The following is an 18,898-nucleotide window of genomic DNA, read 5'->3' as shown; positions in this document are numbered from 1 at the left end:
CTTCTAATTCATCCATGGTCTCCACTTATTCCAGCGTAGTCTCTTCAACCACTTTTGCTACATTATTCAAATTAATTGTGCTCATCATGCCAGCAGTTATTCTTGCCTTTGTATCATTTTGCTGTAAAAAGAAAAAAGAAAAACATATCATGTATTCACTAATTCTCACATTCTTTACCAGGTACTTTACTCTTACGCAAAGGTAGAAGAAACAATGTGATCCCATTGATTGGTACATTTACAAGTTTGTTATCGTTCTTGGTTGGAGCTGCTGGTTTAGCTCTGGTGATTGTTACATTTTGGAAAGGTCTTGATATACTAGAAACCAGAATTGAGGGATTATCTCATCACTGGGGTCCTTCTATTTATATGGTTGGTATTGGTATCGGCTGTATATTGGGTACCTTTATTTGCTTCATGATCAGCTTATTTACTCGAACTACTTCCAAGCGAGATACGTTCAATCTGATGGATTACAGCAGTACTACTACCAAGGGAAATGAGAATACGAAGCGTGAAAGCGATAATAACTACGGACAAGCCATCAGTGATACCACGACACCACAACATTATCCTTCTTATCATTATCAACCAGACACTTATCAACAGCCTGCTGCTTATAATAATTATTCCCATCAGGTATATAATACATATGATGCTTATGCTCAATCACCACACGCATATGATACTTATCAACAGCAAACATATCAAGGTGGATACCAACATGATCCAAAGCAGTCTTATCATCATTATGGCTAAATGATATAAAACAATAAAACCTGTACAGTATTATCCAATCCTCTGATTCATCTTGCTCACTTTTAAATTTCGTTTGACCATTTTCAAAAGTCCCTTTTTCTTCTTGTACCTCATCATTTTCAATTTTTTTGAATGTGATTATCGTACGTTTAAATAGTGCAATAAAAAAAGAAAGTTATTAAACAGTGTTTAATTAAAAGCAACAAAGCAAAGGAATTATGCAAGGAAAAAAGGTTTATATTAAAGACCAAAGCTATATCTCCAAATCGTTTATAAATTTCGGGTTAAAAGTTCAAAAGGACCATACAATATCATCAAAGACCAAGCTAAATTTGAAAAGGGACAATCAAGTGAATACGAAAATACTGTATATTAATTGGCTATAAATGCAGAGCAAAAGGGCTAAAGTCCCGAACTCTAAAAAAAAAATGTCTTTCTTTTTTTCTTGTTATTCTAACAAAATCAAACCAGAATGGACGAACATTCAGGACATGGAAGTGGACATTCAATGCATGAGGCTTCAATATGTAACATGAACGTAAGCACTTTCTTTCTCTTTGCAAGTATAAAATAATAAGAAATTGTATGAAAGATGCTATTTAACTGGCAAATTGAAAATACATGTGTCGTATTTCGATGGTGGCATATATCAGGACCTGCTAGTATGATGATATCTTGTATTATTATATTTTTGATTGCTGCTTCTTATGAATGGATGCGTGCTTATTCCACAAGGGTAGATCATCAATGGCATCAAGAACAAGAAGAAAATGTAGTCTATGCTTATCAACATAAAAAGTAAAATGGAATGGTTTGCTTTAAGCTTCAAATAACACTTTTATGTAGATTGTCCAAAAGAAAAGAATTAATTCGCTCAATGACCTATGCGATATTAGTCGGTATCAGTTTCTGGTTGATGTTGGTCTTTATGACTTACAATGGGTATCTCATGATGGCTACTGTATTGGGTGCAGGATTTGGTCATTATTTCTTTGGTAATAGCATGAATAAATCCATTCAATGTCATTAAAGCTTATCATTATTCTTTATTAATAACAACAACATCCTATTACACAATCAGTCAACATGGATTCATTATAGACTATATTCTGTACCTTTTCTTTCGTTTCTTGTTTTGTCTCTTCTTTTGTTTCTTCTTTTACCTCTTCTTTTGTCTCTTCACTTTCTTCCAAGATAGCCTTTGATAGATCCTGCTTTGATTTGCGTGAAGGATTAAATTGTTTACAGAAAGGACAGATATATTCTATAGAAACTAAGCATCTAGTTTTATATATCTCTCTTGTCTTACGGATTATATCGTATTCTTCTTTTAATACTAATCCATTATGAGCAAAGCAGTGAGCACAAATCAAGGCATATTTCGTTTCTGGTCCAGCATCACCCACAAGAGCATCAATCAGCTTATCATACCATTGTGGCTCTGATTTGGTTTGATAAGCCACTATCTGCTGGTTAGGATATCTTTGGGGTGGTGGAGAGAACTGCTGGGGAATAGGAGAGCGAGGAAAGGTTGGTTGAGGTTGTGGTTGTGATTGAGCAGGCATAGAGACTATAAGGATAGATTAGAGTAAGAAGACAGGATTTGTTGAAATAAAAACCTGGCTTTCGTTGACGTAAATCTTGATTATTTTCCAATTTCTTTACTGCTGCTTTTTCATCCATCTTCTTCTTGGCAGCCAATGCTTCATCATATCTTTCGAGTAAAGATTGAGTTGTATAATAAGAAGTCTTCTTTTTGAGTTCTTCTACTTTTTCTTTTTGTTCTTTACGAAGCAAAGCCAAGTTAGTTTCTTCTTTCTTTTGCTTTTGATCATAAAAATAAATCAATCCCTTTCGAATATAATAAATTCTACAAGTATTCGTAAGCATCACAACATGGACCTGACATTATTTCTTACCCGACTGGTACCGCAATAACAGGTACAAGAGCCAACAAGTATTCCTCAGAGGTAACAGTGAATGGACCATTTAATTTTTTGAATAAATAAACAACACATACAACCCAAATGATAAGTGAATAAACAATCCACATAAAACTTGTTCTTCTCTGTCGTATCTTGATCTCTGACAGTCTTTTCTCTGCTTTTTGAATTTTGATATCAAGTTCAGATAGAATCTTTTCAAAGTCTTTGGAATCAATCTAATCAAATCATCAAAACACTTTCTTTTTTTTTTTCTCTCTTCATCATTCGCTTGCCTTTTCTCTTGAAAATAGTGTACCCATTTGTATATAAACTAGAAAAAGAAAAAGAAAAAGAAAAAAAAAAAAGGGGAGGACCTGGAAGCTTCTTTCTTTCTGTCCCACTGACACGTGCTTTCAAAAATAAACAATAAACACGCAGTAAATAAATAGCAAACCATTTTATTTTATTTCATTTTCTTTAGGATGTCGAAAGCTGTTGTTGTTGTTGTTGTTGTTGTTGTCCAGGTGGTGGTGGAGGATAAAATCCTGCTGGTGGAGGAGGCATGTTATTGCCAAACATACCAGGTGGTGGAGGTGGTCTTGCACCTATGATTTCAATCGTTATTAAACCAATCTTATTTTTTTCTAAATGAATATGTACCTGGAGGAGGAGGTCTAAATCCGGGTGGTGGTGGCATGAATTGTCCTGGTGGCGGAGGAAAGGGAGGAAATCCAGGTCTGGCCATCATATGAGGTGGAGGGGGTCTAAAGCCAGGTGGGCCAACTATGGATTGTTAAAACTTTACTTTTTTTCATAAAAATCAAGAAAGCTTACATGTGGATCCAAATTGAGGATAACCAGCATATTGAGGAGGCAATACTAATGATATATTGTTATGAATCGTATGATTACATTCTTATTTACCTGCTGAAGCCTTTTCATAAGCTCTGGTGATTTCATCAATAATAGCCTGGGCTTTATCTTGGCTGATTTCTATTACAAGTGAGGATTAATAAAAAAAAACAAAAAGAGGAACACAGCAATTGTGTGTGCATCTCTACCGGCGTAATAATTTCTAACGTTTAAAATATGATTCTTTCCTGCATTATGTGCTTTTCTAACAGATGCTATATAAAACAAGTCGTTTAGATCAAGTCCCCTTTTTTTAAAATTATTCTTATATTTACAGCTATCGTGAGTCAAGAAAATGTCGCAATATTCTAATAGAACATAGTTTAGCCTTTGTTTTAATGATTGACTTGTAGTATTTTACCACAATAATATTTCGGCATTTGCTTGCACTTTGGAAAAAAAGAAGAAAAAAGAAAAATAGAAAAAAAGTAAAAATAAAAATTGTGACGTTCAAACAAAGAAATGCATAAAAATGGCTCTTTAAAGAACAGATTTATTTGCAAATTAATTTTTTTTTAATTTTCTGTCGAGTTGATAGAGCCATTGATCTGGTATGGATGGTATTATTTTGTCCAGTAAATCGTATTCTTCAAGTTTTTTTAATTTAATCTCTTGATAGATTATATCAGAATAATCATCATTTTGATTCATTGATCTTCTTTTGTCTGCCCAGTCTTGTAATAATGCATTGGTACTAAAAACAGAAAATGGTAGCAGGTATTTTGAATCCTTTTTTTCTCCTTCTTCTTCTTCTTCTTCTTCTTCTTCTTCTTCTTCTTCAGTCCTAAGTCGTTCTGGTGTTGACATTCTTTTACTCTTTGGCGTAATTAGAGAATTCAAACTTGAAGCACTCCATCGTTTACTATCATTTAGACTCTTTCGACTTTGTGTATTTTTCAGTGTCATCATCATCTGTAATGCCAGACGCTTGATATGCTCAGGTAATTTGGGTTCTGATACTTCATATCGATACTGCTGCACACACTTTATGATTTGCAAAGGATTCAATCTATTAAATGTATTGATTGTTGACGTAAATATTGCCACATCATTCAATTGAGACAAACATTGTAATAACTGCAATAACTGGGACACTGGCTCAAAAGCATGATTCAGACTAGAAGGCAATCTTTTGGCCTTGACCCATTCCTCAATCACAGACAAATTCAATCGGATCTGAAGAGCCTTTGAGCGACAGAGATACTTTCTTTGGGACAACATTCGATTGAACAGTTCACAAGCGAGATAGTAAAAGAATTGTGCTATCGCCTGAATAATAACAGCTGCAGGAACATGGTAGGATTCCATGATCTGCTGCGTCTCTTCCAGTAAGTCTGTCACTGTCTGAGGGTGCATGCTACTCGTATGGCTGTTCTTTGTAAAGAGGAATCGCCAATCATCCACAAATTGGACCGGATTGCTATCCTCCTCACCATGAATCGAATCATATTCCATCAGGGAAGGCATCAATACCTTTTCTAGCTTTTTTTCTGTCTCGATCACAACAAACGTATAGGCCTCTGTGATCGAAAGAGACAGTGCCTCCTGAGCATCCGATGTGACAACGGAGAGTTCGGTGTCTTTTTTTAAATAGTTGACAAGTTGACAGCTATTGGCTATCCAAAAGGATAAAATAGGTAGGTCTCGGCTTGCGCTCTAATCTATGTGTTAGATGAGTTATGTTCAATCAGGTTGAATCAGATTCATGCCACTTTCCTTTGCTTACCTTGATCGCTTTTTGTAGTTTGATGATGAATGTATCCAGTAATAGGTTGAGTAACTCTCGATGACAATAATAATGTGCAAATCGAGCACATAAAAAAATGATGTTTGTAGGTGCCCAAAGCTCACTACTGAGCTCATGCTGACAATTTAAGCTTCGGATGGTATCAGGAGTGATACTAAAGATCTGATCTGTAATCAACGGGACTTGGCCATAGGAAAACACAAACATTTGATCTGGTAGGCAGTGATTCCAATTGAACCGGGTCGTCAGTCTCTCTGCAAATTTAGATGGAATTGAATTTAAAGTATCTTTAGATGCTGTTTGATTTGATTCCATCTTTATGTCATCCTTTTCAACCTGATCGCTTGTTGTGGGTGTATCTATGATTTTTTGGATAGTGTCGCAAGTAGGATATTGGGATAACCTCCTCCCACTCTTGGTTATTATCGATTTCTCTGAACCGTATTCCAATAATAATCTCACAGCATCCACTTGACATCCGCTCATACCCCACATCAGAGCAGTCCAGCCTTCTATCATAATAAAGTTCAATATAGCTCTAACTTCATTTTTTGAGCATCTTTACTTTTATCCTGTTTATTCACTTGAACAGAAGGCTGCTGTAATAAAAGCCACAGACAATCCAATTTTCCGAAATAGGCTGCATACATGAGAGGTGTGATGCCTGATTCTTTATTGTCTGTGCAGTTCAGATTAACCCCAAGCTCAATCATTTTCTGAAGACTTGCCTTTCTTCCTTTACAAATGAAAAGGATCAAACAGTCAGCAATAGAATAAAGCCTTGTGTTTGCCATGTTTATATCTTTTAGTAATAACATGTTTGCTTCCTTGATAGTATCCGGGTCTTCTTCTTCCTCACTACTGTCACTACTCTTGTCTTCTTTGCTCTTCTCAAACGTATCATCACGGATAGTAACAGGTGGGGAAAGAGGCTTAACCGAACTGAATGATTGTTGTATGAGTGAACTTTCTTTATTTTTTATTACAGGCAAAGATGAAGATAAAGCTGCTGGGGATTTATCTTTGCATGAAGAGAGTTGAGAAAGCATATTTGAAAACTCTTGAAAACTATCTGCGATTTTTGATGTCAGTTCTTCATGACTCATGCTGTTCGAGCCTGAATGATTGAGCTGGACACTTTTTCTTCTTGTTGTGTCTCTATTGAATGTTGTATTAATGGATAACGATGTACGTGAACTTTGTGAAGCCAACATGGATCTTTTTGATGCAATCGTTGGTGTATTGGATGGTTTGAATGAATTCATCTTTGGTGTCAAGTCAATTAGATAGTGAATAGAATCGAGAAAGTCGGATGAATTAGAAAAGAAAAAGAGGGAGAAAACAGAAAAAGTAAAGAAGAAGAAAAGAAAAAAGAGAAAGGATATGTACTTGAGAAGACTTTATTAGCCTGTGTGTTTTGAACCTTTCAATGTTACACGTATCACACATCTGGAGCTAAAATATGGAGTACATTTTTACTGCGAAAAAGTACAAGTTTGACCTATGTTTATATTCAAAAAAATACATACATTATAATGGCTTTATTATTTTATAAAAAAAAAAGTCCAAGTATTTAATTTATAACCCACTTCATTAAATTATTTCTTGTAAATGTTCAAGGTTTTTCATAGTCATAGTATTTCACACAGGCTATTTGTCCTTTATTCAATGTAGCGTATCCTCATCTATAGTATTTTCGGATGACGACAGCTTTTACTTATTTTTCACCAAAAACATCTAATTTTATCATTTTTAGAAAAAAAAAGGGGGGGAGGGGAGGAATAGAACAAGTGGGGCTTGTAAAAAAAAAAATTTTTTTCTTTTGATTTTCTTGGTAAAATAAAATGGTGATGATATGGTTTTGCCTCAGGTCACAGACACATAGTGTCATACCTTAAGCTTAGGAATATATCAACCAGGTTATTCGAAATCATGAGCAAACCTTCACCGAGATCCCACCCCGAAAGGTGTTCACTCAAGGCTCCAGCTACTCATAACCATACTCGAACAATCTCTTGCTCTTACTTGAGTTACTTAAGGATATGCGCAGACTAATGATGAGCTTTGGAGACTCCTACGCCCTAGTATAGTAACATTTGAAATTTTTCAGAGAAAAATGCAAGCTTGTAGAAGAAAAGAGGTTCAACTCTGAATGCGCTTTTATACACAAATATAAAACTCCGTGGCTTTCGGGGTATATTTTTAGAATATAAAATAATGTAAAAAGCTCGAAATGGGGAAAAGCAAAATACACTTTTTTTTTTCTATTGAATAAAAATAGGAAATGCAAATCGATAGCAAACGTTGAAATAACGGGCAAGCTCATATTGGATTACGATGTATGTTGTATTCAATCTTGAGATTCGAGAAATTTATCTCAAATTAAATAGTCCTATTTTTTCTAGAAACATTGACTTGAAGCTCAGAATCATTGGCTTGCTTAAAAAGAACAGAAGGTTAAAGAAGCATTTGAGCTGTGGATAACACATATTGTCTTAACACAATAGATGCTTCAAGACCTATTATTATTGTAGAAATCTGATTGGATCAAAACTGGATTTTAAAAAAATTGTCAATAAAAAACGTGTTGTCTTTTATTTACTTGAATCTAAAGGACGTTGAGATGGTCTAGATAACAGGCTTGTGTATATTAGTATTCATAAAGGTTTAATGTAATAGTACTCCTTATTAGTTTTGAAAATTAGTATTTTGATAACTTAAAAGCTATATTAATAATAAAATTCATTCACAGTATCTGGCATCATACAAAGAATCAAAAAGACTATCATAAAGACAGAAAAGCTCATAAATAGCGAAAACCTTGTAATTTTTATAGAAGTCATCATCTCATTTTATATGCCAATAGTGCACGAGTGAATAATGCAATTGAAAAAGCAGAAGCTAAATACTGAGGCTTAAAGCCAATCTATAAGCGAATTTTGAACATGTTTATATTTTGGATTCGTACTCAAGCAGCTGATGCCTATGCAATCCCATCTATTATTTGCTCTTGTAAAAAAAAAAAGATATCATTTTCAAAAAATCTTTTTATTACTAAAGCACATATATAACTGAATGATATAATACAGTAAAAACATTCTAATGTGTTGCTATTTTACAAGAAACGAGCCAATTCGCTTGATGCGATGTTCATATCAGGCCTTTCATTATTCAGAGCACGCACGAGTTCAATCAAGTGGTTCCTAGTATCTTCTTTTAACTGGTCGTTACCAGAAAGAACTTTTACAAATACATGAAGAAGCTGAGGCAAGTTGTTGAAAACCTAATGCATATTAGATAAAGGACCATGATTTCTTTTGTTATCTTACGAATGAATTATTGGCGCTAAATAATTTGAAAATACATTCAAAAACAGGTTCGTTTTCTTCATAATCAGTCTTTAAGGGTAAGGCATTAATAAACACGGGCAATACTTGATCCAAGGGCACAGCCTCAGGATGAGCAATGATCAGTCGAGCAACAGCGCCTGCAGCATTATCAGTTGTGCTGAACGAATTTTGGTCATTGAATAAAGGAGAAAGAGCATTTAATAATTGAGAATAGTGGCTATAAAAAAAGAAAATTAGTTTTTCCTTCTTGAAACTTCTTTTTTTTTTTACGCGCTCAAGTCAATTTGAGAATGAAGGGCCAAACAACCTAAAGCAAAAGCAGCATTACTACGAACACATTCGTCTTCATCGCCGCATGCTTTTATAAAGACTTGCAGAAGACGTTCCGTATGAGGTGTAATGGTAAATTTGATTCCTGTAATACTTTGGCCCAAGCAACCAATAGCCATCGCTCTTTCGGTTGAACTCTTAGTGGGCTTGTAATATTTAAGAATGTAAGGTAAATAGACTTCAAAAGAAGAAGAGAAATTAGGGCCGACTGCTTCACAAAGGGCAGCCACAAGATCGCTTGCAGAACTAATTAGCATAGTCTCGGATTCCAAATCTTCTTCTTCTTCATATTCATCATCATCATCAAAGGCTTGCTGACAAACAGATTTCTTTTGATAGATTTCCAATAAATAATTGCATACATCTTCCAAACAGCCATTAATCACGATAGAACCCATCAATCTAATCGCACTCATAAATTCCTGGCATGTCTGAGCTACCGTCAAACGGTCCTCCTCTTCCTTCCAAAACTCAACCGTCATGGGAATGATTGTATCAATCAAGTTCTGAACGCTTTCGTGTACTACGTAGGTTGTACCCGGTACCCATGCAACAGGATCAGACATGACATAGACTGTCTTGAGAAAAGTAAACAAGGATTGGGTAGCTGATCTACGAACGCCTTCAGATAAATGACCCGTAAGTTTTTGCAGCTCAACAAGAGAAACATCCAAGTAGGGCAAATAATGGCTCTTTGTATTTTCAAATAGTTCCCCTAAAGTTTCGGCAGCGAGTTCCTTTTCATCAGCCAATGGAGAATTGAAATGGTAGTTTTCAAATTCGTCATCGTCGTCCATTTCATCTGTTGTCAAATCAGCCTCTCCCACTTCCGTTTCAGGCTTTTCTTCTAGCTTGCAGGATGATAGAAGCTCAGGAACGATCACAGGTAAAAAGGCAGCAAATTCTTCACCAAAGATGCGTACAAGATGAGAGAAAAGAGCAAACGAGCATTCACGGAGACGCGATGAACCCAAGTAAATTTGTTTGATGGCCAGATTCATGACTTCTTGAGTATAGGGTCGGAAAGCATTGGCGCCTACTGCCTCTGCAATAGAGCCAATAGCATTCATTCCGACACTGCAAAGCAAATAATCATCATCGGCTTCTTGGATAGTTATGTATTGGATGATGCGAGGCAAGAGTTGCATAAAATAAGGATGGAAGTTTTCACCAGCAGTGTGTGCAGCGCTTCCGATGGCAGCAATGACGGTCGCACGAATCTCGTTTTGATCGGTATTGTCCAACAAAAACATGAGTTTTTCCATTAAGAGAGGCAAGTATGGAATAATTTCAGTTCCTAATCCATCAAGTATAGCATCAAGGGCATTACAAGCGTGTTTAATTACTTCAGTGCTGGTGTCATTCATCAAGTTGAACACAAGAGGTAATAAAATCTGGTGATGATCAGAGATATCCGTAGGTATCTCCTCCGCAAGACATCCAAGAGCCATGCAAGCCGCACGACGGACTGAGATCTCGGGATCTTGAAGACCATTATAAACAAGTGGAAGAGCTTCATTGAACTTAGTGGCAATCATATCGTTGCAGCCTTCAACAATGAAGGCAAAAGCCATCATAGAAGCTTTGCGGTAACTAGGATCAGAGTTTTGAGAATAGTTTTGGATAAATGGCATAACAATAGGAAAGAATTGTTGAGGAGGAATATTGTTGGCAAAAGCATTCAGTACCTTAAAAGCCAACTATAATAAAGTAAGTAAAATGATATGCTTTTGTAGATTTCAGTTCTTACACGAGATGGAGACTCTTCGTCAATATCAGCAGGATCTTCCTCTGTACCTATTGGCATCATTTTTTCAATAATCAGTCCAACCAACTTTAATTGCTTAATCTTGTTTGGCTTACTATTAAAAATTCCATTAATAACACTAAAGAAAATAAAAGGAGATCTTACTAAATTGCAGCCCACATCAAAAAGGACAATGCCATGATACGCATTTCACTGTTCAAACTCCTGTTGATACTAATCGTTATAAAGAAATCAACCAAATTAACCAGATATTCTGACAATAAAGGAGCATCCTAAAACATGTAGAGAACAATTAACTCTCTCTCTTCTTCTCTCTTTGATCTGATACTTCAAACATTTACCAGCATTAGCAAGGTATCAAAAACTTCAAATAGTTTCCTGGCATTGTTAGTGTCCTCCTCCTTGATACACTGCTCTAGTACATTAACCATATTGGGTATAATAGCCTTGAACATTTTCTAAAAGTAACTTAGGGATCAGTATTTCAAGAATCATACATACACAACTTACAATTGTATTTTTATCTTCATTATCCAGAGATTCAGAAAGCTTACCAAGAACCAAAACAGTAGTAACTTTAACCTGCTTGCTCTCTTGATCATTAATAGATTTATTGAACAATTCAAATAAAGATTCAACATTGTTCATAAATATATCTGCAATGACCTCAAATAAACTGTAAAGACAATACAAGCCTGTTTCACGGTAAACAGGGATTTTACTATCACAAGATTGATGTAAAAAGTCCAATAAGGCTGGCCATTTATTATCAGGCATGTCTATACTGGCTACTGAAGAAACCACACGTGCAACAGAATTACGAACATTAACACTAACATGCTGTTGTTAGAAACTCCCTTTCTCAAACCTTTTGCTTTTTGTTTCTTACTTTTTTTCGTCAAGTAAAATAGTCAAAAGTCGAGAACGCACATTTGCTTTGATTGTCTCTTGAATTTGAGACCACCACTTGTTGATTTTCTTTCGCAATTCAACTGCAGCAAGTTGGCGAACTTGAAAATGAGGAGATTGTGCAATGATCTCAACGAGGGCAGGCACACATTCTGCTGTGATATAGTATTGTGTATTCAATACTAAAGTGGCCTATATTTTATCATAAGTGGTACTGTTGTTGCTTTAGTATTGTGTTTGTGTGTACATTTCTGATGGTCTCTGAATCTCGAGCTTGAGCTAGTTTTATTAAAAGATCGTCAAGGTCGGCAAGAAATGGCTGTGGCAGAGAGCTGTGTAAATCCTTTGAAAGATTCTTTAAACAGAAAAATTGCTAGCTTACCTTCATCTACTCAAGTTTATATGTTTAAACTTGAAAGGTTAACAAAAATTTTCTGCGTTTGTGTTTTTAATGATTTCTCTGAAGTTGTTGTACGAACTGTCACGCTTAAAATAAAGGCTGTAACCTAAGCCTGCTTAAATGACTTTAGGATGTGCATGGAAAACTGGAGTTAAGGATGGACAATAGCCATTTATTACTGTTAAATGTTTTTAGTTTTTTTTGGGTTAAAAGTTGGATCTTCTTGCTCTTGCTTTTTCTTTTTCTTTACTGGACGAGCTGCTTTATGTTTTGTATGTGTACGAAATTCTTTAATAATCTGTCCATTTACTGTCTTTTTATCAAATAGATAACGTGCTTTCCCATTGCTATCAATCACGTAATTTGGATCTTGTATCTGTCCAGATTCAATTAAAAACCGATAATAATTTGAACACTAAGGCCATTTTAGATAATAGTCCAAATAACAAAAAATCATAGTTACCTGATAGCCCACTCTTCCTGGAATCGCAATTGAAAAAAGACCCCACTGAGCATTTGCACCTACCTGCTTTAGTCTGTCTAGAAACAGCTCTGTCTCTTCTTTTGTCCATTTCCCTTTGCGCTGTGCCTCCCCTGGTGCATTAAAACGATAGTAGTAGCTATTGGGATTCTTATCAATCATTTTGTAGGCTCTAACACGAGCTTCGGACCAGCCGGCATAAGCTGCGTCGGGTTGATTTTGGATTTGTTTGAGTGCGTCGTCTAAGGATAAGCGACCTTTCATTGGATCCTGATCTATAGTGATTTTGGGTGATACTGCTGCTTTTTCTGATATTGTTCTGTTATTATCCTCATTTTTTGGTGATTTTGGTATAGCTATCAGGTTATCTTCCTTTATTAATGGTATAGGTTGGGGTGTAGGCTGGGGTGTAGGTAGCTGAGTTGTAGGTTGAGGAATAGGTTGCGATGCAGTAACAATACTTTTTCGTATAGAACTCAAATAATCTGTTTGAGTCATTAGTTTGAGTACAGCTTCATCCTTTTTTAAAAAAGAATGAGATGAAATTCAAAAAGCTTTACTTGATACATACTTCATCGTTCTTACAATCCTTCATGATTTCTTCTATCTCTTGTGAACTTAAATGATGAAACATATTTCTTAGTTTATAAGATGGCCAAGGAGCAATAGGAGAATAATAATTATTAATGATAATAGGATGTTGTGAACTAATAAATAAAAATATATATTTCAACTTTCTTTTTTACACTTTTTCCTCTTATTTACTTGATAATTGTCGTAGATGATGGGGGAGCATTTGCTATACTTTAACTTTTTAAAAGCAGCCTCAGATATTCATTTTATGAATGATAGTTTTACCTGCCTGTTGCTGTTCCTGCCTGTTTTGCAGTAGCTGTTTCTTAGTTTTTGCCATAAAATTTATGTAGAGAGGGAGGGAAAAAAAATATTTTTGTGAATACAGTGTTTTGATATTTTGTTATACAGTGTAACAGAAACTTTTGTGTGTGAAAAAAAAAAAAAAAAAAAAAAAAAAAAAAAAAAAAAAACGTTGAACTTTATAGACCCTACAAAACTATGGATGAGTTAAGATGCTATAAAATTATAAAGAGAGAATACAAAAAAGAGCATATGGTTTTTAAAATATTTTAATTTTTCGTAAAGTGAGAGAGATGATAAATAGAAAAAGGCGAGTTTTTTTTATAAAATATTTACACAATTAAAGAGTTGCTTAAAAGAGAGGGTCAAGTAAGTGAGAAGTAGTAGGTAAATCTTCTTTTTCTGACTCTGGGCTTGAAGTCGGTGACATAAATGAATCATAACATCTGATGCCCATATTCGTATCATTATCAAGCAACAAAAACGTATCATTCACAGGTGGTAACATAAAAGAATCAAAGACATCTGCAAAGCCAAATATATCTGCTGTCACAGGCGGGCTGGGCGTACAAGCGACACTGCTACTACTGCTGCTACTTGTATTACAAGATTCATCAAATGGAGAGAAATGAGTATCGACACACATTGTATCATCATAAGAAGGTGAAATCATTGGATCTTGGTCTACTTGTCTAGACAAGTTGGTTAAACTCATTTTACTGTTACTTGCTGCTTCATCGTCCAGCGAGAAACAATCACTGAATTCAAGTATTGTTGAATTCTTGTTCTTTTTGTCCTTTTTGTTCATCTTCTTTTCTACGTTCTCTGGCTTATCAAATGAGGGCGCTGAACGACATGATTGTTTACGCGGCTGAAGTGAGGGCATAAACTTGGATCGATAAACATCTAAAGCTCGTTGAAGTAGATTTTTCTTTCCAACCAAAATTTTAGGATTTAGGTAAGCCTATTTGTGTGTAAGTTAACTAATGTAAGTATATATACTCCCCTCTTGCACACACACTTTACCAATTTCCAGCTTAATTCATTTAGTATATTGTCTTGAATCCATCTTTGACGTCCTCCAATATAGAGATCAGGATCAGCGTGAATTGCACGAGGAAAAGGGCAATTTTGTATACGAAATTCAACTGGAATTTCATCCAAGGAAATCGTTTCTATACCAATTTTGATTCTGTAACGTGCATGGTTCATCACATCATCAATCGCGATTGTTTTAGGTTGATGAGAAGATTTAACAATAGCAGCTTCTAAAGTCTGTGGAGGGCGAATAGTTGAAAAAGTCGTAGATGTAGTAGTACTGTGAACAGATTGATTCTCTTCATCTTCTTCCCTATTCTTTCGTTTACGAAGTGTACCATTCAATAACTTTTCTTGACGAGCTACACGTCTTGAACGCATACTTGGGTATCGATTCCGATATGAATCGACCGCTCTTTGAATCAAGCCGCGTTTACCTGCAATTTCTTCCTTATTCAGCCATGCCAACTTCCAACCTAAATCATTGCATTCGGTCTCATAAGCCCATCGATTGCCTTTGTAAGTTTCCTTTGGAAGGTTTGCTCGAGGATAAACCTACGCAAAATGTTTTAGAAAAAAAGTATTATCTTTAAAAAACCAAATCACATACGCAGTTTTCAGCTTTAAACTTTTCATCCACTTCATTTAGTTGAACATTTTGGATATCAGTTCTAATCGAATATCGCTTCAACACACGATTATGAGAATAAACAAAGGAGACCCATTCGATGCCATTCTTTATTTCAGCCACAGGATCATTGTTATTATTATTTATCGTTGTTGTTATTTTTGTTGATGTTGAACCATTATTATCATTAGTGGTAAGAATAGTATTAGTAGTAGTGCTGGGAGTAGTAATATCAGATGTGGTTTGGGTTGAAGAAACTAAGGAGTTTGCCTTGGATTGTAATGCGGCAGAAACCATAGCAGCAGCTAAGGCATTTGCGATAGCAGAGGCATTATGTGTATTCTTTTCTTCCTTTGGATGTGCTCTATCCATTTTTCGACGCTTGACACGGTCAATAGTAGATTCGATCATGATGATTTGTTCAGCTGTTAATGATTCCAAGATAGATTCAGCCTTTAATGGAGATTGGATGATATCTCTAAGTAAAAGAGTAGTGGGTGATGTAGTAGTCATATAATAAGCAATAGTAAAAAAAATAAAAAATAAAAAAAAAGAAGGGAGGATGTGAATAGATAAAATTAGTTAAATTAAAGACAAGATACTGAAATCAATGAATATCAATTATCTCGTTTACAAGGTATAATTGTATCATAAAAATGTATAAATTCAAATTATTATTTTGTTTTTTTCTCAGTGAAAATGATGAGAGAGCGCACAGTACAGAGAATAATCTTATAAAAAAGAATCAACAAAAGATGTTAAAAATTTTTAAGCTTTCATATTACAATTAACCAAAAAAAAAAATCTGACTTTTAATTACTGAACTGGTAACGGAGATTGAATATAAGGATCAAAAAGATTTTTTGGTGAATGACGATATGTGTAACGATAAATTGATATAGAAATAAATATCAGAAGTATATAATATTGTGTTTCACTTTTTAATCAAATATGAAAAGTTCGACACTTTACAAATCAATTAACTCTAAATTCGGGGTGTTTAAAGCTAATTTTTACATGTTTATTCTTATAAAGCAATTATTCTTATTTGTTTGAAACGAAAACTTTAGTGTTCCGATGCTTCCGTGAATGGCCGATAAAAATTAAGCAAGACTCATAAAAAAAAAACGTTTTGAACTTGCAGTAATTTTTTGCCATTATTCCCAGGGAACCATCCAATTACAGCTAAAAAAAAATACTAAAAACTTACTTTGAAATCAAGAGCAAAAAAATCAAGAGCATTTGAACCTAATGTAGAAATATTGTAACCACTTTAGCTCCCCGCAATTGAACCCGTCTTTATCTTGGAGAAACGCTGTACACAAAATATAAAGGATACGTGGAGAAAAAAAAATCGGACGATAATTTTCCCCATATACTTATTATTAATAACAGTATTGACGGTCTCAAATGGCGGGCTTAAATCCTTCTGGCGGATATTAAACACTCAATCTTCGTGTTTGAGCGTACTCAAAAAACCCAATCAGCGGCACTTAAATCTTAATCAATGGATTTATAGAATCCAAATAGCAGATTTTCATTGCCTGGATAACATTTCAATTTTATTCTTTTTAATATTATTTTGAACATGAATAATAAGAAGCGAGTATTTTCTATTGAATATAGTCAAGGTGAAATCACCACATAACATGGTGATGAAGCTATGGACTACATCATTGAAGATGTTTAGTTTAAAGAATTTAACCAATTTGACCAAATATAAGGATGTGCAGTCTATTCCAATTGGATTTCATCCTAAAGACGAAAATCTACATAGAAAAATGATAATTGTAGCTGAAAAAGTAGAAATATAACTGGCTAAAAGACTAAGTGTAGGCAATAGCTATAATGTCTATACGAACAATCAGAAAACTTTGTTTTTATATTACTAGAAAAAAAAATTTTTTTTCAGCTGCTAGATCAGAAAGAATAACTAGTGTTGCTAAGTGAACTGCCCAAACTTGGACAAAGTGAATCAAAATGGAACATCATTGGAATATTTATAAGGAGCAAGGTAATTTGATTAACCGTTCTCGAAATCAATCTCAAGAGAGTCATACATTACGTCTTTTAGATTTTTTCGATGATAAACTATATACAACAACTGAGAAGACATTAGACAGCTTAACAAGAGCATTCGAGTGTGTCATTTTGAAGAGAATTACAATGAATACTTCATGCTAAATAACTGTAGCCTTTCAATTAAAGGGCCTGTTTGTCATCCTGCTGCTCGAAATGGTGAAACACATATTAACAGCAGATATGGATAGATTTTAAAATGGAGAACAAGAGATATGGACTACATTAAAAAATGCGTTTTATTGATGAATTTGCATTTTGATATAAGCATAAGAGTGTGTTTCGGTCGCTCTACCCATGATCCACCACTATGACTATCACTCCCACCTCCGATTAAAGTCGCTGGAGAAAAATTTCGAGTAAAAAAAAGATACAAAAAGAACAGGTACTACAACTGGATTTTATTTCAAGTTTATAAAAGAAACGTTGAATCAATTTGACAAGAACCCTGAAATGAAAGGTTTTTACTTTGTAATGGATAATGTACCAATCCATACTCATAAATAAATCGACAACTTGATTACCAATAGGGGTTATTGATGTATTTACCTCCTCCCTTACTCACCTGAATTAAACCCCTAGAGTAATTTTAGTCGATTGTCAAAAACAGTATGAAATGCAATAAATCGGATGATAAGGAAAATCTACATATCAGAATTGCTGAGGCGCACAACAATGTGTCTGAATACGTTTTACAAGTTTTTAACGCTCGATAAATTGCATTCAATAATTTTTTTAGCCTAATTAAAACCAAAATATTTTAAGGGGGTTTTGTCAGTATGCATGGATTGTTTTTTTTTTAATTGAAGGCAATATTATATTATTTATACAACCACGTCAAGTTAATATTAATTCTTAATTCTTGTTTTATCTCTTCAGAGCCTGCAAAAGTTTGAAAATATACTTGAACGTACAGACTCTATAACAGTGGCAAGAATATACTAAAATCTTCTTGATGGCTATCAAGAAAGAAAAAACTATTATATATTTCTATAGTTTTTGTTTCTATTGTGTAATATCGTTTTCTCTGTACAAGATGTTTAACTCGTCTTTAAAAACAAAGATTTCTGGGCAAATACCGCTTTTTTTTTTTTTTTTTTTTTTTTTTTTTTACAATGCTTTCATTTGAAAATGCAATTTTTAAAAGAGCTGAACATTGAATCAGATTTCAATAATATAAATCCTGGCTTGAAAATAAAATTTTATTGTAAATATTATTGCAGCAATTTAATATCGTTTTTGTGTAGTCATTACAATGCGAAAGAGAAAGAGACACGCTCCGACGACTTATATCGCTATATATACACACAAACTGCTTGCTAGTACAACTATTGCGCTACTCTTCTTTTAAACTTATTCAAGCTTCATCATCTTGCTCCTGTCTCTGTTTGAGAGTAAGCTGGTGTTGTAAAATATACCTTGAAACAGCATATAGACTTACAATACTTTTAATTTACCTATTTCAAAATAAAAACAACATGAAAGCAAACATTAATAAAATAAAAAAAAATCTTGGAATAAGAGAAGGACCGTTATGAGGTGGAAGGAATAGTAAGGGTGTCTAGGTTGTCATTATTGAGGAGTATGATTTGCTCAACGGAGCTCAGGACAGCATTATAGCAAGCAAATACTTTCGGCGCCTGACCAATTACCTCCTTCAAGCACATCTCTGGGTAAGAACCGTTGATTTCAATCA

General features: G+C 34.5%; 7 protein-coding genes across 7 annotated transcripts; 2 read left to right on the top strand and 5 right to left on the bottom strand.

Annotated features, from left to right (window-relative positions):
• Positions 1-14: 14 nt before the first annotated feature.
• RO3G_16189 (uncharacterized protein) lies at positions 15-759 on the top strand (the record flags this gene model as incomplete). Its single annotated transcript, XM_067670773.1, has 2 exons — positions 15-123; positions 182-759. 2 exons carry the CDS (start codon positions 15-17, stop codon positions 757-759), a joined length of 687 nt encoding a protein of 228 aa, XP_067526874.1.
• Positions 760-1,798: 1,039 nt separating this feature from the next.
• RO3G_16188 (uncharacterized protein) lies at positions 1,799-2,812 on the bottom strand (the record flags this gene model as incomplete). Its single annotated transcript, XM_067670772.1, has 5 exons — positions 1,799-1,825; positions 1,923-2,023; positions 2,069-2,329; positions 2,379-2,629; positions 2,679-2,812. 5 exons carry the CDS (start codon positions 2,810-2,812, stop codon positions 1,799-1,801), a joined length of 774 nt encoding a protein of 257 aa, XP_067526873.1.
• A 349-nt stretch (positions 2,813-3,161) lies between these two features.
• RO3G_16187 (uncharacterized protein) lies at positions 3,162-3,976 on the bottom strand (the record flags this gene model as incomplete). Its single annotated transcript, XM_067670771.1, has 7 exons — positions 3,162-3,289; positions 3,345-3,467; positions 3,519-3,563; positions 3,609-3,677; positions 3,746-3,811; positions 3,872-3,904; positions 3,958-3,976. 7 exons carry the CDS (start codon positions 3,974-3,976, stop codon positions 3,162-3,164), a joined length of 483 nt encoding a protein of 160 aa, XP_067526872.1.
• A 1,206-nt stretch (positions 3,977-5,182) lies between these two features.
• Positions 5,183-6,449, bottom strand: RO3G_16186 (uncharacterized protein; the record flags this gene model as incomplete). Its single annotated transcript, XM_067670770.1, has 3 exons — positions 5,183-5,212; positions 5,323-5,855; positions 5,909-6,449. 3 exons carry the CDS (start codon positions 6,447-6,449, stop codon positions 5,183-5,185), a joined length of 1,104 nt encoding a protein of 367 aa, XP_067526871.1.
• A 1,231-nt stretch (positions 6,450-7,680) lies between these two features.
• RO3G_16185 (uncharacterized protein) lies at positions 7,681-7,965 on the top strand (the record flags this gene model as incomplete). Its single annotated transcript, XM_067670769.1, has 2 exons — positions 7,681-7,799; positions 7,878-7,965. The coding sequence occupies 2 exons, from the start codon at positions 7,681-7,683 to the stop codon at positions 7,963-7,965; spliced, it is 207 nt and encodes a 68-aa protein (XP_067526870.1).
• A 493-nt stretch (positions 7,966-8,458) lies between these two features.
• Positions 8,459-13,494, bottom strand: RO3G_16184 (uncharacterized protein; the record flags this gene model as incomplete). Its single annotated transcript, XM_067670768.1, has 15 exons — positions 8,459-8,626; positions 8,673-8,910; positions 8,964-10,723; positions 10,774-10,885; positions 10,936-11,063; positions 11,133-11,249; positions 11,302-11,623; positions 11,681-11,892; positions 11,948-12,055; positions 12,083-12,088; positions 12,351-12,413; positions 12,564-13,100; positions 13,153-13,288; positions 13,347-13,380; positions 13,440-13,494. The coding sequence occupies 15 exons, from the start codon at positions 13,492-13,494 to the stop codon at positions 8,459-8,461; spliced, it is 3,996 nt and encodes a 1,331-aa protein (XP_067526869.1).
• Positions 13,495-13,809: 315 nt separating this feature from the next.
• Positions 13,810-15,636, bottom strand: RO3G_16183 (uncharacterized protein; the record flags this gene model as incomplete). The annotated part of the gene is made up of 3 exons (XM_067670767.1): positions 13,810-14,421; positions 14,484-15,050; positions 15,106-15,636. The coding sequence occupies 3 exons, from the start codon at positions 15,634-15,636 to the stop codon at positions 13,810-13,812; spliced, it is 1,710 nt and encodes a 569-aa protein (XP_067526868.1).
• Positions 15,637-18,898: the final 3,262 nt, after the last annotated feature.

Source organism: Rhizopus delemar, genomic scaffold, assembly GCF_000149305.1.
Source record: "Rhizopus delemar RA 99-880 supercont3.19 genomic scaffold, whole genome shotgun sequence".
Taxonomy (NCBI): domain Eukaryota; kingdom Fungi; phylum Mucoromycota; class Mucoromycetes; order Mucorales; family Rhizopodaceae; genus Rhizopus; species Rhizopus delemar.
This window is presented reverse-complemented; position numbering and strand designations above follow the sequence as displayed.